This window comes from Oncorhynchus tshawytscha, linkage group LG04 (genome assembly GCF_018296145.1).
Source record: "Oncorhynchus tshawytscha isolate Ot180627B linkage group LG04, Otsh_v2.0, whole genome shotgun sequence".
Taxonomy (NCBI): domain Eukaryota; kingdom Metazoa; phylum Chordata; class Actinopteri; order Salmoniformes; family Salmonidae; genus Oncorhynchus; species Oncorhynchus tshawytscha.
In genome coordinates, this window is record NC_056432.1 from 54,073,929 (window position 1) to 54,089,948 (window position 16,020).

Below are 16,020 nucleotides of genomic sequence, written 5' to 3' on the forward strand. Positions count from 1 at the left end.
ATGCTGTTCTTTTGAAATGTATTATCACTGCTATAAATGGAATTGTAACTGGTCGTCGTTAAATATACATGGAACTAGGACATGGTCTTTTCATGGTAATACATTTTTATTCATTGCAGCCCTACACAAGTTGTGATGTTTCTTAGACCTTTGAGCAAATTGGGGACGTTATCAACATCTATCTGTGTCCCACCTTTCTGATACTGCCTTGCTGAAGAGTGATTCATTACACTGGGTCTGCTATGAGCCTGGAGGTTCTGAATTTAGTGTCTGGGATTGAATGCCAGCTGACCTCCAAGGTGGTGCCTTGTGGGGTGGATAGTAGGGCCTAGTCCTCTCAGTAAAACCACATTCATCTAGGGACAGTGCTGCCCTGCTTAGGAACCAAAGTGCTATATAGAAAATCAATGTGTGACCCAGAGCAGGGACATAATGATCAGTACAGCCAATTTTTGTAGAGAGTGGACACTTGACAATTGACTACTCACTCTCTGTCGTCATTTGCTTTGACCTTTGATCTTAAACGCCTTTCTAGTGGCGAGGATAGCGCCGACACTTCCCTCTCACCTCGTTATTCTTTCTCTCACATGTATTTATTTCAACTTTATTTAGTCAGGGTGGAGTTCCATTAAGACCAACGTGTCTTTTACAAGGGAGCCATGCATGACTAACGCTTACACAATCATGTCAGCATAGGCGCATAGAAAGTACAGAACCTTCAAAAACACAATCATAAAAAAACAACCACATTCCTCGGTTAAGAGGTCTTCAATCAGAATTTTCCAAAAGGCATATTCAGACTGAATATAAGTTAAGTTAAGTTAAGTATAAGTATAAGTTAAGTATAAGTTAAGTTATATCCGTTAAAGGTTTTCTACTTTGAAAATCCAAATCTAGTTCCTCTTCCATTTTTAATATCCTCAAACATTCAAGAGTAAGAAGTAGCCTAGGCCTATCTGCAAGAGTAACCGTTACAAATAGTTCCCACATGAAAACATTTCCCATGTGTTCTGGCCATGAACATTTTCTTACATGCTGTCAACCACTCAATACAATGCATTGATACCGCTGAAGTATCGGAGGTGAAAATGGGTCCTTTTTATGGCCAGTTCCTAGAATGCCTTTTCTAGGGAATTACAAAAATAATTTCCATTGAACATTGTGAGAAAGCTAGTGGGACTTTGTAGGTGCCTTGTCATTTGTAATTTGCCAGTATGGCTTGCATCCAGGACAGAACTACATTAAGAGTAGGTAGTGTCCAAACTCAAATATTCGCTGCTGGTAACCTGTTTCAGCGCTTGACAGTGTCTTTGATAGTGTTTCCTCGTGGGCAAACCCAGATATTCATGGCCACTGCTGTTCACCTCCTGGAGTATTGGGAACTCCATAAAAAATAACACTATGTACCCTGTTACTTTCTCCTCCCTTTGCATTCTGAACTCCAGAGTAGAGATTTATGATTTTAGTTTCTAAGATATCAAAAGATGCTGTAATGGAACCTGCCTCCTTTATTTTGGCCATTTTGAACATGTTTGTCCCCTGTCACATCAAATTCATAACGCTTCAGTGGAATTGATGCCAGATCTGACAAACTCATTTGTAGAGTAAATTTAGTATCACTTTTAATACTTGCCAGGTGTTGATTTATTTCCCTGTACTCGTTTTCATTTCATTTCCAATCCAGTATTTTGAATTGTAATCCAATTACTGACCCTCTGGGTGTCATGCAATAACTTTGATTAATGTTACTCAGGTTTTTCCACCTATTCAAATAATTATCCAGGCAGATAAACTCATTTGTGACATGAATAGCTATACAGAGATTGCATAGCAGGCTACACTATAACTTGAAGAAAAATCATCTTAATACCGAATTATTGCATGCTCCTTGAGCCCTGGTAATACAGTACAATCATTGGGAAAGCTAGACTGAGGTCTGCACACAACTTGACTAGTGATAATTGCATGGATGGGTGTTGGTTTTGAAAAACCCTAATCTTCTGCGAGTTAAGTCATCTATTTATATTTGTGGCGTGTCAACATTGACTGTCCCAGACCACCTTGTCTGCTGTCGGCAGCAAAAAGGAACATATTTACTTTACTGATTTAGCGATATCTCTTCATTCACCTCTTCTGACTCTTGAACTATGTTTACTCAAACCAACATTTTGGATTAAATCTAAATACTGTAGTCTGTGGCCCTAGCCCATAACTTTCCAGTTTAGGCTATTATTTATTTAACATCATAAATTTTCCTTGATTTGGGTACTCTGACTAGGCTGTAGATATACCATACAAGCTTTTCAGATTCCCAAACTATTTCTACACAATGTTCCCAGCTTAGCGAAGCCCGATGAAGACAATTGATAGGTTAGCATTTACACTTTACAAAAATGTCTACTACATTTTTACTGAGTCTTTCAATCAGTCAATTTAAGTAAATTCATTAGGCCCTAATCTATGGATTACACATGACTGTGATATATATATATATATGCATCTGTTGGTCACAGATACCTTTTTAAAAGAAAAAAGGGGGGAGTTGATCAGAAAACCATTCAGTATCTGGTGTAACCTCACGCCTCGTGCAGCGCGACATCTCCTTCGCATTAAGTTGAGTGGAATGTTGTCCCACTCCTCTTCAATGGCTGTGCGAAGTTGCTGGATATTGTCGGGAACTGGAACACGCTGTCGTACACGTCAGTCCAGAGCACCCCTAACAGGCCATGGAAGAACTGGGACATTTTCAGCTTCCAGGAATTTTGCAGAGATCCTTGTGACATTGGATTGTGCATTATCATGTTGAAACATGAAGTGATAGCCGGCCAGTTGAGAACAAGTTCTCATTTACAACTGTGACCTGGCCAAGATAAAGCAAAGCAGTGCGACAAAAACAACAACACCGAGTTACACATAAACAAATGTACAGTCAAGAACACAAAAGAAACATAGAAAAATCAATGTACAGTGTGTGCAAATGTAAGGAGGTAGGCAAGAAATAGGCCCTAGAGGTGAAAATAATTACATTTTAGCATTAATACTGGAGTGATAGATGTGCAAGTAGAGCTACTGGGGTGCAAGAGGGTAAGTAATAATATGGGGATGAGGTAGTCGGGAGTGCTATTTACAGATTGGCTGTATACAGGTACAGTGATCGGTAAGCTGCTCTGACAGCTGATACTTAAAGTTAGTGAGGGAGCTTTGAGTCTCCAGCTTCAGAGATTTTTGCAATTTGTTCCAGTCATTGGCAGCAGTGAACTGGAAGGAAAGGCGGCCAAAGTAGAGTAGGTGTTGGCTTTGGGGATGACCCGTGCAATATACCTGCTGGAACGCGTGCTACGGGTGGGTGTTGCTATGGTGACCAGTGAGCTGAGATAAGGCGGGGCTTTATCTAGCAAAGACTTATAGATGACCTTGAGCCAGTGGGTTTGGCGACGGATATGTAGCGATGGCCAGCCAACGAGAGCATACAGGTCGCAGTGGTGGGTAGTATATTTATTTAATTTTTTATTTCACCTTTTATTTAACCAGGTAGGCTAGTTGAGAACAAGTTCTCATTTACAACTGCGACCTGGCCAAGATAAAGCATAGCAGTGTGAACAGACAACAACACAGAGTTCCACATGGAGTAAACAATAAACAAGTCAATAACACAGTAGAAAAAAAAGAGTCTATATACATTGTGTGCAAAAGGTGTGAGGAGGTAGGCAAATAATTACAATTTAGCAGATTAACACTGGATTGATAAATAATCAGATGAACAATGTGCAAAAGAGCAGAAAAGTAAATAAATAAAAACAGTATGGGGATGAGGTAGGTAAATTGGGTGGGCTATTTACCGATGGACTATGTACAGCTGCAGCGATCGGTTAGCTGCTCAGATAGCAGATGTTTAAAGTTGGTGAGGGAAATAAAAGTCTCCAACTTCAGCGATTTTTGCAATTCGTTCCAGTTCCAAATGAGGTATATGGAGCTTTGGTGATAAAACGGATGGCACTGTGATAGAATACAACCAGTTTTCTGAGTCGAGGGTTGGAGTCTATTTTGTAAATGACATCGCCAAAGTCTAGGATCGGTAGGATAGTCAGTTTTACGAGGGTATGTTTGGCAGCATGAGTGAAGGAGGCTTGGTTGGGAAATAGGAAGCCAATTCTAGATTTAGTTTTGGATTGGAAATGCTTAATGTGAGTCTGGAAGGAGAGTTTACAGTCTAACCAGACACCTAGATATTTGTAGTTGTCCACATATTCTAAGTCAGAACCGTCCAGAGTAGTGATGCTAGTCGGGTGGGCGGGTGCAGGCAGCAATCGGTTGAAGAGCAGGCACTTAGTTTTACTAGCATTTAAAAGCAATTTAGAGGCCACAGAAGGGGTGTTGCATGGCGTTGAAGCTCGTTTGGAGGTTTGTTAGCACAGTGTCCAAAGAAGGGCCAGATGTATACAGAATGGTGTCGTCTGCGTAGAGGTGGATCAGAGAATCACCAGCAGCAAGAGCGACATCATTGAGATATATATTTACAGAGAAAAGAGTCGACCCGAGAATTGTACCCTGTGGCACCCCCGTAGAGACTGTCAGAGGTGCAGAGAACAGGCCCATCGATATGACACACTAAACTCTGAGAAGTATCTGGTGAACCAGGCGAGGCAGTCATTTGAGAAGCCAAGCCTATTGAGTCTGCCGATAAGATTGCTGTGATTGAGTTGAAAGCCTTGATCAGGTCGATGAGACGGCTGCACAGTACTGTCTTTTATCGATGGTGGTTATGATATCGTTTAGGACCTTGAGCGTGGCTGAGGTGCACCCATGACCAGCTCGGAAACCCGATTGCATAGTGGAGAAGGTACGGTGGGATTCGAAATGGTCGGTGATCTGTTTATTAACTTGGCTTTCGAAGATTTTAGAAAGGCAGGTCAGGATGGATATAGGTCTATAACAGTTTGGGTCTAGAGTGTCTCCCTCTTTGAAGAGGGGGATGACCGCGGCAGCTTTCCAATCTTTGGGGATCTCAGACGATAAAAAAGAGAGGTTGAATAGGCTAGTAATAGGAGTTGCAACCATTTCAGCAGGTAATTTTGGAAAGAGAGGGTCCAGATTGTCTATCCCAGTTGATTTGTAGGGGTCCAGATTTAGCAGTTCTTTCAGAACATCAGCTGTCTGGATTTGGGGGAAGGGGGTGGGGGCGGATTGGGCAAGTTGCTGCAGGGGGTGCAGAGCTGTTGTCCAGGGCAGGGGTAGCCAGGTGGAAAGCATGGCCAGCTGTGGAAAAATGCTAATTGAAATGATTGATTATCGTAGATTTATCGGTGGTGAGTGTTTCCTATACTCAGTGCAGTGGGCAGCTGGGAGGAGGTGCTCTTATTCTCCGCTTTAGTGTCCCAAACTTTTTGGAATTAGTGCTACAGGAAACAAATTTCTGTTTGAAAAAGCTAGCCTTTGCTTTCCTAACTGACTGACTGAGTTTATTGGTTCTTGACTTCCCTGAAAAGTTGCATATCGCGGAGGCTATGCGATGCTAATGCAAAATGACATGAGATGTTTTTGTGCTGGTCAAGTCTGGGGTGAACCAAGGGCTATATCTGTTCTTAGTTTTACATTTTTTGCAATGGGGAGTGCTTATTTAAGATAGAGAGGAAAGCACTACTGAAGAGCAACCAGGCATTCTCTACTGATGGGATGAGGTCAACAACCTTCCAGGATACCCAGGCCAGGTCAATTAGAAAGGCCTGCTTGGTGGTCGTTTGACCGCGGACACATTACGGACGCAGGCAATGAGGCAGTGAGTTCCTGGTTGAAGACAGCAGAGGTGTATTTAGAGGGCAAGTTGGTCAGGATGATATCTAAGAGGGTACCCATAGTTACGGATTTAGGGTTGTACCTGGTAGGTTCCTTGATCATTTGTGTGAGATTGAGGGCATCTAGTTTAGTTTGTAGGACGGCCGGGGTGTTAAGCATGTCCCAGTTTAGGTCACCTAACAGTACGAACTCTGGAGATAGATGGGGGGTAATTCATTCACATATTGTGTCCAGGGCTGAGGAGGGTCTATAACAAGAGACAACGGTGAGAGACTTACAGTGGGGCAAAAAAGTATTTAGTTAGCCACCAATTGTGCAAGTTCTCCCACTTAAAAAGATGAGGCCTGTAATTTTCATCATAGGTACACTTCAACTATGACAGACAAAATTAGAAAAAGAATCCACAACCTCAAACAGTCACATTCCAAACTCCACTATGGCCAAGACCAAAGAGCTGTCAAAGGACACCAGAAACAAAATTGTAGACCTGCACCAGGCTGGGAAGACTGAATCTGCAATGGGTAAGCAGCTTGGTTTGAAGAAATCAACTGTGGGAGCAATTATTAGGAAATGGAAGACATACAAGACCACTGATAATCTCCCTCGATCTGGGGCTCCACGCAAGATCTCACCCCGTGGGGTCAAAATGATCACAAGAACGGTGAGCAAAAATCCCAGAACCACACGGGGGGACCTAGTGAATGACCTGCAGAGAGCTGGGACCAAAGTAACAAAGCCTACCATCAGTAACACACTACGCCGCCAGGGACTCAAATCCTGCAGTGCCAGACATGTCCCCCTGCTTAAGCCAGTACATGTCCAGGCCCGTCTGAAGTTTGCTTGAGAGCATTTGGATGATCCAGAAGAATATTGGGAGAATGTCATATGGTCAGATGAAACCAAAATAGAACTTTTTGGTAAAAACTCGACTCGTCGTGTTTGGAGGACAAAGAATGCTGAGTTGCATCCAAAGAACACCATACCTACTGTGAAGCATGGGGGTGGAAACATCATGCATTGGCTCTGTTTTTCTGCAAAGGGACCAGGACGACTGATCCGTATAAAGGAAAGAATGAATGGGGCCATGTATTTTGAGTGAAAACCTCCTTCCATCAGCAAGGGCATTGAAGATGAAACGTGGCTGGGTCTTTCAGCATGACAATGATCCCAAACACACCGCCCGGGCAACGAAGGAGTGGCTTCGTAAGAAGCATTTCAAGGTCCTGGAGTGGCCTAGCCAGTCTCCAGATCTCAACCCCATAGAAAATCTTTGGAGGGAGTTGAAAGTCCGTGTTGCCCAGCAACAGCCCCAAAACATCACTGCTCTAGAGGAGATCTGCATGGAGGAATGGGCCAAAATACCAGCAACAGTGTGTGAAAACCTTGTGAAGACTTACAGAAAACGTTTGACCTCTGTCATTGCCAACAAAGGGTATATAACAAAGTATTGAGATAAACTTTTGTTATTGACCAAATACTTATTTTCCACCATAATTTGCCAATAAATGTATTAAAAATCCTACAATGTGATTTTCTGGAATTTTATTTTCTAATTTTGTCTGTCATAGTTGAAGTGTACCTATGATGAACATTACAGGCCTCTCATCTTTTTAAGTGGGAGAACTTGCACAATTGGTGGCTGACAAAATACTTTTTTGCCCCACTGTATTTCTGGAAAGGTGGATTTTTGAAAGTAGAAGCTCGAATTGTTTGGGCACAGACCTGGATAGTATGACAGAACACTGCAGGTCTTCTCTGCAGTAGATTGCAACTCCTCCCCCTTTGGCAGTTCTATCTTGTTGGGAAATGTTATAGTTGGGGAAGGAAAATTCTGGATTTTTGGTGGCCTTCCTAAGCCAGGATTCAGATACGGCTAGAACATCCGGGTTGGCTGAGAGTGATAAAGCAGTGACTAAAACAAACTTAGGGAGGAGGCTTCTAATGATAACATGCATGAAAACAAGGCTTTTATGGTTACAGAAGTCAACAAATGAGAGTGCCTGGGGAATGGGAGTGATGCTGGGGGCTGCAGGGCATGGGTTAACTTCTACATCACCAGAGGAAGAGTAGGGTAAGGGTACGGCTAAAGGCTAAAAGAACTGGTCGTCTATTGTGTTCGGAACATAGTGTAAAAGGAGCAGGTTTCTGGGTGCGTAAGAATAAATTCATGGCATAATGTACAGATACGGGTATGGTAGGATGTGAGTACAGTGGAGGTAAGCCTAGGCATTGAGTGACGAGAGAGGTTTTGTCTCCAGAGGCACCATTTAAGCCACTGGGCCTCAGGATCTCATCACGGTATCTTTGTGCATTGAAATTGCCATCTATTTAAAATGCAATGATGTTTGTTGTCTGTAGATTGTGCTTGGCCATACCGTAACCCCACCGCCATTATGGGGCACTCTGTTCCCAGCGTTGACATCGGTAAACCGCTTGCCCGCACAACACCATACACTCTGTCTGCCATCAGCCTGGTACAGTTGAAACCAGGATTCACCCGTGAAGAGCACACACCAGCGTGCCACTGGCCATCAAAGGTGAACATTTGCCCACTGAAGTCGGTTATGACGCCCAACTGCAGTCAGGTCAAGACGCTGGTGAGGACGACGAGCACGCAGATGAGCTTCCCTGAGATTGTTTCTTAGAGTTTGTGCAGAAATTCTTCGGTTGTGCAAACCCACACTTTCATCAACTGTCCGGGTAACGATCCCACAGGTGACGAAGCCTGATGTGGATGTCCTGGGCTGGCATGGTTACCAGTGGTGGAAAAAGTACCCAATTGTCATACTTGAGTAAAAGTAAAGATGCCTTAATATAAAATGACTTGAGTTAAAGTCACCCAGTAAAATACTACTTGAGTAAAAGTCCAAGTTTTTGCTTTTAAATATACTTAAGTATCAAAAGTAAAATTGTTAATAATAAAAAAATCTTAAGTAAACCAGCAAATAATTTTCTTTAAAAAAAAAGTACAGTTAGTTAGGGGCATGGTCCAACACTAACATATAATTTACAGACGAAGCATGTGCTTATTGAGTACGCCAGATCAGAGGCAGTAGGGATGACAAGGGTGGTTCTCTTGATAAGTGTGTGAATGTTCCTGTCCTCTTAACATCCAAAATGTGTACAAGTACTTTTGGGTGTCTGGGAAAATATATGGAGTAAAAAGTACTTAAAGAAAATTAGGAATGTAGTGAAGTAAAAGTAGTCAAACATGTAAATAGTGAAGTACAGATACTACTTAAGTAAACATGCTTAAGTACTTTACACCACTGTTGGTTGTGAGGCTGGTTGGACGTACTGCTAAATTCCCAAAATAATGTTAGAAGCGGTTTATTGAACCACACTGTAATTATGGCCATCAGAGTTGAAGCATGGAAGATAGGGAAGTTTACTTTGTTTTTTTTAAAGAAGCCTGCTCCATTTTTACCATATGTGGGCTCTGACAATACATGGTCTTGGGTTTGTTGAGGTTTTTCTGGTATTAGCACTGCTTTCTGCCTGCTTTGCTTGTTTTTATTTGTCAGTTCAAAAAAATACATATCTAGACAATACATACTAAAAGAATGTGACTGGGATAGCACAAAGTCAGACTTATTTCCATTGTGGTCTATTGCTCCTGAGTTATCTGATCACCATTGATTTTAGTTGTGTGTCCTTGCTGTGTTCACAGGTTGTCCCCTGCGGCATATTATGCCCAGCGGATGATTCAGTACTTATCTCGGCGGGACAGCATTCGCCAACGATCACTGCGCTACCAGAGCCGACTGCGGCCTCTCTCATCCACCTCAGATAGCCCAGGAAGCAACCCCTCCCCCTCCGTTGAGAACAACGAGGTGGACTTTGAGGAGTTTGAGTGAGTCGTCATCTACCTACAACATCCAATGCCTTTTGTATCCCGTGACTATTGTTTATGAAGACATTTACAGGACACATTATGATAAAAACATCCTACAATTGTTGAGAGCTTTGGTATTTATTCATGGAACAATTTGCATGAAACCATAACATAGCAGAATGCTGTGATTTCTCTGTCAGTGGATTTGGCTGTGAAGTTAGTGCCACCATTGCCAATGGTTGAGAGAAATTAATTCCCTGCATTATGCCTCCACACACCCTCGGTATGATCTGGAGTGCATAATGACTAACAAAGCAAACAGCTGAAAAACACTCCTACCACAATAACTTGCGTATCGAATGCCTAATGTGTGACTCTCGAAGGTTGAATTTGTGATGTATTTTTCAAATTGATTCGGGTTTTTTTTCTTTCCCCCTTCAATATGTAAATGTTAATTGCCTCTGGCCTGACTATGAATGCAGGTGCAGGGGGATGGTGTTGCTTGAGGTCATCAGTCTTCTCAAGCCTTTGCAGAATTTGTGCTGTAGCATCTTTGAGGCCAAATGAGGTCAAAGGAATTCCCCTGGCGCTATTTCCTCTCCAGCATTTGACGACAAACTATTTTATAATGATAAGAACTGTTTGTCAGAATGAACAACTAAGTTATTTGTCGCTCTATCAACTATTTTAGAATGCCTTTTATTGTCCTTTGGGTTGGATTCAGTTACGTCAAACCAGCAAGGACATTTTCCTCGAGCATGTAAACGGTCCAATCACCATTTTGCCAGTTATAACTGGGTCATTGCATTGTGTGGCGTCAGCTCCACATCAGTGCGAGACAGTGTCTATTTTCTTCCGACAAGATTAGACATGTGCTGCCACCCTCTCGTTCATTATTGAACCTGGTGGGATTTAGGGAATTCTAACAAGACAACTTGCCCTTATCTCCAATTCCAGATTTACGCTTCTGCTTACTAATTGTTTTAGATGATTGGCGTGGATCAGAACTTTGCTGCCATAGTGAGTGTAATTAACAGTATGGGGGATGGCTCTATGCATCACAGACACAACGCTGTTGTTAGTTGAAGAGATGGAGGTGTCAGATTTCTGGGGGTATGACGTTTCTCAACTTTCAATCATGAGTGATTGGCACCGTTTTAAAAAACACATTTTGTGGTACTGTATGTCTTTGAGATGTGGAGCCTTGTGCACGTTGGCCGTTTTGCGTTCTGTGCTAGTACCACTGGAAAGTTTTTAGGGCATTCAATTTACAGTTAGGTTGATCAATTGCACAGCTAACGATGAGTAATATTTACAGTTAGCGATCTAGCTAATGTGTTTTGATTTCCACTTCCTCAGGTGGTGAATTAGCCCTAAATGAATTAGCCTATTAGCTAGTACACACAATCATGTAGGCAAATGCATCTCAAAACATTTGGAGAAGTCTGGAGCCCTATTGTGAAACTAAACTATAGCAACAATTGCCTAATTGTCAGCTCAAATTTGAATGACAAACTGGTTTGCACATAATTACTTGAATCATGCCTTCCTGCTTGGACATGTTTGGAAAAAACATCGTTTTTAATCACAGCATCTCAACAGTCTATTTTCCTCAATAAAGCACCGCGAATTACTTTGTAAGATTTACGATTATTTTCTATTGCATTACACAAAGTGTTGGTGCGACCAAATCATTGGGCTGGTGCCACCAACTGAAAAGGTTAGTGGGACCAACACTTTGTCTGAGCTGTGTTATTCTGGAGCAGGATGCTACGCGTGATGAAATAATAATAAATTTAAAAAAAGACCAATTCATTCTTAACACAATACACACTTCATAGGTGTTTTTGTTTGATTTTCACAAAATCATATATTTTAATGTGCAGAATAACTGAGAACAGATTTTCACTTTTTCTTTAAACTGGTCATGATGTGCCAGTTGCACAGTGAAAAGACATGCCCTTATAGCCAGCAAAACCCTATGGCGCTTTTGGAATGATTTAAGAATTCACTCATTGTAATGGAACCAGCAAACAGTGAAAGTAAACCTAGATTACAGTCCTGTGAAAACATATACAGCAGCAGACTCTGACTATAGATGAATCAGGATTATGCTCCCCTTGAACTGCACAGAGTGACAGTATTTGGTATTTTAAAGGGGTGTACTGAATAAATAATTTTAGAGCTGTGGCCTAATTCTCTTCCAAACGCTCACCTTGTTTTGTAACATGCTGATCAGAGAGAGAGAGAGAGAGAGAGAAGAGAACATCAGTTTAATAATGACACCACCGATGATGCTGTTGCCACTTTCCACAGAAAGCGGCTGACACTTGACCACTCATTAGCTCTCCTTCTCATCTCCTTTCCCAAATGAATTGTGGCTTAATCTAAATGAGTTATTTTTCTACACTTGCGAAGAATGAGGCTGGACATTTCTTCAACTTACTTATAGGTGCGTCTTGTCCCCATTTTGTTTTTTAGTCTGTTTGCAAGTTTGAAGTCTTCCTAGACAAATTAACTGGTTCCTTACTTGCTGGACATTTATAACATGGCTAGCAAAATAGTTTTACTTTCGACTTGAGCTTCATACATGGAATGAAGTTATACGGCCAGTCGGCCACAGAGTATCATTGCAGTCGAAGCAAACAACATTTTGCCGGTATTAAAATGCAGTTCTGGATGACTGATTTGAGATAGGGCATCTTCAAAGCCAGAATATGACCTCACCGATTTGGTTTATGAATTATTCCGCCAACCTGACTGCCCGACTTAGAAATTAATTGCGGAGGGTATAAGAGTGTTGGCATATTTCATATCAGTTATTAAAATGTATATTTATGAAAGCATCTCTATTTCCGCCTGCTTTCCGATTTAGAATACTTTCAGAGGCTCCACGTTCGTCCGATTTCCTCTCTCTCACATCCTTCACATTGTCACAGTTTTCAGGAAGTGTAAAGCAAATTCTGAATATGAAACGTCCAGTGGATCAGAAATAGGCCGTGTCCTCTCAGCTGATACTCTCTGATGGAAATATGATGCATATTTAGTTCCTCCTGGGGTCAGTGAATAAATTACAGGAACCAATGTTCATGTTATGACACAGTCTTCCTTTGCAAGTTTAGATATTTACATTTTTAGCAGATGCTCTTACCCAGAGCGACTAACAGGAGCAATTAGGGTTAAGTGCCTTGCTCAAGGGCACATCAACAGATTTTTCACCTAGTCTCCACAGGGATCCGAACGAGCTACGTTTCGGTTACTGGCCCAACGGTCTTCACCGCTAGGTTACATACCGTCCTGATTCTATACAGTGTCTCCTCAGGCTGGAAATATGTTGTCTTTGTTTTTCCTCCTTTTGAATGTGTCCGGACTAGAGTGTTACGATGTTGTAAAAAGGGGCCTACTTACGAGCAGTTTTTCAAACCTGTAAATGGAGAAACATTGGAGCCATAAATAACCATCTTTACCATAAATGACCACCTTTTATGCATTGCAGCATTTCAAACTTTTGTAAATCTTCTCTGGAGTTTCTGTTTGGCCGCTTTGGTTTTTGAGGCTGCTGGATAATCGCAAGCAGTACTGCAACTTTCTCCCTTTTTGTCTGGGTCTCAAGCCACTAATAAGTTAGGCTAACATCAAACTTTTAAGTGAGCCTGCACTATATAGTGAGCCCAGCTACGGTCTCTCAGTTAAGCTGAGGCTTTTAATTTGAAGTACTCCTTGTATATGTTTGTCTGTTATCTCCCTCTCTCTCTCTTCACAGGGATAACGGGGATCGTGCCAGACATAGAGCTCCACGCAACGCTCGTATGTCTGCCCCCTCGCTTGGCAGATTTGTTCCCCGGTGGGTGGCCCTGATATGATTAATTGATTGATTCTATTAGGAAAAAGATGCACGGAGTACAACCCAAGGGATAACACATTAAAGCGATTCCACTGGTTTCCCTGATGGAATAACACACAATGCAGAGAAAACAAACAAAAACAGCCATCCCTACAATAAAAAAACAGCTTCACACAGCATATAATAAATACTGTAAATGCTTAACTAAAAAAAGTAAGATACGGGAAAACAAGAAATAGTACACCTATCCAGTTGTCCTCCTGGTACTCTGAATACATGACACTTATTGGCTCTTCATATTCCAATGGCTGTTTTTTTTGGCCAATAATATGAGCTGCCAATGACATAATGGGACTCTGTGTCCCGAGATTTGGATATAGGAAATGTTTGACATATTCTCAAACTTTTTTCATACGTTTTTATTTAGAATTTGTCTACCCAAAGCCAGTGGTGAGCATTAGCATAATCATACAGCACAATCATCAATTTGTGCAACAATGTAGAGTCAGTTAAGGCTATTATAAAGGCTTGCCTATGCTTTTTAGTCCCATATTTTAGTCCCTTATTACGTGACATGGATGGTCTTCAATTTTCTCATGTCGTCTTCGTTATGGGGTGAGTAAACTCTCAGTTGTGTGATTCTATGCGACTTGATGCTTCTCTGTTTGTTCAAGGAGGTTCCTACTGCCTGAGTACCTGCCATATGCTGGGATCTTCCACCACGAGAGGGGCCAGCCTGGCCTGGCCACCCATTCCTCCGTCAACAGGGTCCTAGCAGGTAGGCAGAGTTATCCCTCGTGTTTTTGTCTCGTTTTCTGTTTTGGTATCTAGGCTGCAAGCAGAGCTGGCAACTCCTATAATATTTCAGATCACGTGGGTGCTTTAGGACCTTTTTGCCCACACAATGTACCATTTTCAGATGGATGAGCAGTTCAGCCACTCATGAGTATTAGTGCAGCAGCACAGGTAAGTGTTTGCGAAGAGGGCCTCTGCGTAATGACTGCCCTGTGCTCTCCACCCACGCTTTTGGAGCACAATCCACATGCTCCAGTGGTATTGATGTGGACGTTGCAGGTAATGAATTCGTCAAAGAGAGTGCTTCAGAACCTCTTTCCCCTGCCGCCCACACTCTTGCAAACATGCTGGAACGCCCACACCAGCCCCAAAGAGCAAACTTACCAAACTATTTTTTTCCCCTGACATGATTCATGTGTAAAAAATGTGAGGTTCTCTGAAGTCGCGTCTCAAGCATGCTTTTGCATTCTTAATGGTTTCTGACTCCTCATATCCAAAGTTAGAGCACATTCACAGCTCATGTCAAACCAAGCCAAATAGTCCCACTCACCCTTTGCTTCCATTGTCCGACAAGGACCGATAGTCACCGTGAGAAATTAGAGTGCTGCTCTGGCTTCCGTGTTGTTTACGGTGTTGTTTCTCATTGTACTGCATCACTGTCATTGTGCGTGTCTTGCCCACTGCTGAAACCTACGAATATCAAATGTTTTACAATTAGTGTTTCCTTTCAACTTGCATGAAAAGTGTCTCCGTTTGTGTTTGTGTCGTCAAATTAATAAACTGAGAAATAACACCAAGGTTTCATGCCTATTGAGTCAGGAGAGATGTTCTCCGCCCAGCCCTCCATTTGCTTCCTACGCCGATTACTGTGACACCTGTGTTGATGATGGTTTGTAATGTTGCGCTAGAAATGCCACAGCGGTGTATGGGGTGTTTGACTTTAAATGACCTTTCACAGCCATTCAGCATAGCTCCGTTCATAGATGGCCTAGTCTCTTGTTTTTGGATGATGTGTAAATGTAGTGAAAATTGAGAACTGGTATTTTTATATATTAATATTTATAATTTTCACCAGCAGAGGACAGTAGTAACCATATACTTGTATATGTGCCTTTTATGTAAGAGAGAGAAATGCAAATCTTTAATCATTCCAAAAATAAATAATGCTGGTTCACATTTATATAACTGGCAGTTATCTTTTTTTCAATGACAGGGTTTTGTCTTTTAGGGGTTCACTGTTTTAAAGTTTTGTGATCCAAAAAGTGCATTTTAATTTAAACTTGCATAAAGACACGAGGTACAGTGGACATGTCATTCAGAGTTTAAGAGACAGTCTAGACCCGGTTTAGCCTCTCAACTATGTCCCTTCCCATCTTGGTGGCCAATCAGTGTCTGAGCAGAAAGAGAATCTCTAAATGGAGAAGGTGACCTGCGATGACATGTCATTGTCACCCCAAAGGTTAGGAGAGAAGGGAACAGACAGGGTGATATTATCTGCTCAGTCTGTAACCCTGAGTGTGAACCCACTGCAATTACCAATCCCAGTGGAGAAGGACCGTGGAGAAGGACTGTAATGGAGTGGACAGAGAGGGTTACAGGTTCAGTCAGCACACAAAATGGAAATGATCTGATAGAAACACAGACAATGGTTGTTCAGAATATTTTGGCTCATTTCCCCACTATTTTCATTGTACCAATACATCGTTAGTCTCTACCATCTCCTGTCTATGTCCAACTTCCTTTCGAAAATCTT

General features: G+C 41.9%; 1 protein-coding gene across 2 annotated transcripts in view; it reads left to right on the forward strand.

Annotated features, from left to right (window-relative positions):
- Positions 1 to 16,020, forward strand: part of LOC112249007 (activating molecule in BECN1-regulated autophagy protein 1) — a 95,767-nt gene that overhangs the window by 11,371 nt on the left and 68,376 nt on the right. For both annotated transcript variants that reach the window (XM_024418560.2, XM_024418561.2), the window contains exons 9-11: positions 9,464 to 9,646; positions 13,392 to 13,472; positions 14,147 to 14,250. In XM_024418560.2, the coding sequence (XP_024274328.1) occupies positions 9,464 to 9,646; positions 13,392 to 13,472; positions 14,147 to 14,250 (368 nt within the window). The remainder of the gene's footprint in view (positions 1 to 9,463; positions 9,647 to 13,391; positions 13,473 to 14,146; positions 14,251 to 16,020) is intronic.